Below are 3,038 nucleotides of genomic sequence, written 5' to 3'. Positions count from 1 at the left end.
GATTTGATGTTGCTTATTGACTTCGGCTAGGTTTGATATATGATATATTTCGCAAAAAGTATAACGTTATGAGCTACGATGCAAAAATTCCAAATTTATGCAACAAAAATCAAAGTAAATTGGAAACGAATTGAACTTTAATAAAATGAAGATTTTATTTTACTTACTTATTTTACTCATACATACATTTTAATATTAATGAACGTTCTTAATTGTCGAGTTGGCACAAAAGAGCGAGACCTCTTTTAATCCAGTGCCTCACGTCGATATTGCTGTCGAGCAATATTGACAGGACGTAGTTAGAAGAATGTCCTGTAGTTTTTAGGATTCCAAATCGAGCAGAAGTTATGTACAAAGGGCATTCATACCGCATCCCAATTTCAATATTAGATACCTCTGTCGGTTTAAACCAAACCAAAGGCATTTCATCCCAAAGAACTTTTGGAATACTTTCTGCGAGCACCATTTTCTTCATGTCCCATCTTGCCCCGACAAGAAACATCCCGTAAGCATAAACACCATCTATTGGGGGTGCGTCAGATTCAAATTTTGATAAGACCTAAAATGAAAATTCATCAAACACAAATTAAAGAATCGATTATAAGAATTTACAGTATAGTATGGTGGTTAAAAATTAAATTGGAAAATTTTTTATAAGAATTTGTTTAAATCAAGGAAAAATAAATAAATGATTTTTTATTTTTAGTTAGAGTGAGACAATAATCAATCTAATTTAACATAAATAATTTTTTTAATGAGCTTTTTATTTTTAATATTTTTAGCTTTGAATAGTGCTAGTATGCTTCTGTTTTTCTTGAATATTCTACTTTATGTGCAGCTTTCATTAGATATCAGGTAACAATTACATAAATGTTTAAAATATAATTTTTTTAACCATTCATTATTCTTTATAAGTATCTTGTCCTTTATTGATGCTAGATAGTTGCGTTTTTTTGAAATATTCCACTTTTTGTCATATCTTCATTTACTTCATGCAAGTTAACAAAAATAATTGTTGAAATAATATGGTATTGTTTATAACTATTTTATATTAGATAATTTCTATAAAGTTGACTTTTTGTGAAAATTTTATCTTGCTTCGGCAGTTTAGTTATGAAAAATAATAAATAAACACTTAAATCACTTTTTAAACAATATTTTTTTTGTTAACATAATTTTCTAACATAAAACAGATGTTTGAAATATTCTTTCAAATTTCTATATGGACCATATTAAAATGTAAATTCTTCTTGAATTAGCTACGGAAAGCCGTTTTGTTTGAATTATTATTAATATTTATAATTTGTGCATAAATAAATATCAAAGAAATTATAACAATTGTAGAAAACCCCGCAACTTTTCAGTATTACTCTAAGAAAGGATAGTTATAAAAATAATAATTCGTTTTAAAAATTATGTTTGTTAAATCACATCAACTATTACTTGGCTCTGAGTGAAAAGTTGAAAACGAAATAAAAATTAAGAAAAACCATGGCTTAATATACCTATTGTAAACAAAATTACTATAAACAATAACAGATGGTTGAAAATTAAAATATTTTCATAAAAATTCATTCTTTTAGTGAGAGAATCGTGGTTTTAATTTAAAGCCATCTCAATGAGTCTATGGTTGCAAATTCAGATAATTTTTGGACAACTTGTTCTTCTTGATTGGAAATTAATTTTTTGTTGCTGTTTTTGGTTCGCTGTTTCATTACTGTTTAAAACAAAATGGACAACTTTTTGGGACTGCTTTATTGATAAAAAGCAATTCTCTGTGGAAATTTTATTTTTTTAGTTTGAATTCAGCTACTCTTTTTAAAAATTAAAATCGTTCTGGTTTGAATTATCAAATATTTCTTATTTAAATTGGATCCCATAGAGATCGGATGTATTTGTCCAGAAAATTGAACTTGCCTCAAAATTAAAATCCAGTCTATCTATCGGTATTTTGTACTTTCTCGCGAAATTTTGTGTCGCACCAGTTAAAAATGCATGAACAAATGAAAATCCTGATATCCAGAAAGTTGGCGGTTTTCCATTTTCTAACCACTTTCTTAAAAAATTCAGTCGTTCCAGAAAGTCATTTATAAAACTGGGCAGGGGTTTCAAAGTCGGATACGCACTCGCTTTTGCCCAGGTGGGAGGAAGTTTTGCATTCAGCATATAAAAAGAAACTGTCTGAAAAAGAAAAGAATTTTATTTGTCAATATCAGCTAACGAAGATCGAACTTCAGTTTTTATTATTTTGTTAGCCTAAGCCATCCACCATCATAAAAATTTTAATTTTATAATATTTTGAGCGATTTCAAATATTTCATCAAGTTTGTGAACCATTTGAAGGGATTTCTAAAAATTTCTTCAAGATTTCAAAAATTTTAGGCTTTAAAATTTCATCTTTAGAAGATTTCAAGAGATTTTGGAGCATTTTAAAGATTTTAAGGAGTTTTAAGCATTTCCGAAAAGTATCATCTAGTATCAGAGAATTACAAGGATTTTTAATTTTTGTATGAAATGTTAAAAGATATTACAAATTTTGAGAGAATTGGTGGAATTTTAAAGTATTTCAAGTACATTAACAGAGCTAAGCGATTGTATAAGATCTCCGAGGACTTTCATGGTTCAAAAAAAGTCAATACATTTCAAAGAATATGAAAAATGTTAGGACATTTTACGCGATAAAAACATATATTAAGAGATCCCAAAAGAATTTTCAAGATATCAAATGCTTTTAAGGGATTTTAGGGAATTTTAATAAATTTCTAGAGAAATTTAGGGAGTGAATAAAAATGGAAAGAATCGTAATGGCTTTCTATAGATCTGAACAATTTTTTACAGTTTTATGGGCACCCACGATTTCTAGGATTTAAACATTTTTTCATGAATTTTAAAAATATTAAAGATTCCAAAACATAGTATTATTATTAAGGTTTAGGTTTTTTGGGCATCTGATAACAAATTTAAAGTCAGATTTTTAAATTTTTAAATGAATGATCCAATATGGCAAACCGCTTATAAACAAAATATTTTGATTACCC

The 3,038-nt window shown here is 27.5% G+C and overlaps 1 protein-coding gene across 1 annotated transcript in view; it reads right to left on the bottom strand.

The window, feature by feature from the left end:
• Positions 1 to 208: 208 nt before the first annotated feature.
• LOC117183072 (dynein heavy chain 7, axonemal) overlaps positions 209 to 3,038 on the bottom strand; it is a 68,045-nt gene continuing 65,215 nt past the window's right edge. Inside the window, exons 27-28 of the mRNA XM_033376228.1 lie at positions 1,918 to 2,181; positions 209 to 559 (exon numbers count right to left, since the gene is read on the bottom strand). Coding sequence (XP_033232119.1) covers positions 209 to 559; positions 1,918 to 2,181 — 615 coding nt within the window. The remainder of the gene's footprint in view (positions 560 to 1,917; positions 2,182 to 3,038) is intronic.

Source organism: Belonocnema kinseyi, chromosome 2, assembly GCF_010883055.1.
Source record: "Belonocnema kinseyi isolate 2016_QV_RU_SX_M_011 chromosome 2, B_treatae_v1, whole genome shotgun sequence".
In the NCBI taxonomy this organism is placed as follows: domain Eukaryota; kingdom Metazoa; phylum Arthropoda; class Insecta; order Hymenoptera; family Cynipidae; genus Belonocnema; species Belonocnema kinseyi.
Note: the sequence above shows the minus strand (reverse complement) of the source record. Positions and strands in the feature narration are given on the sequence as shown.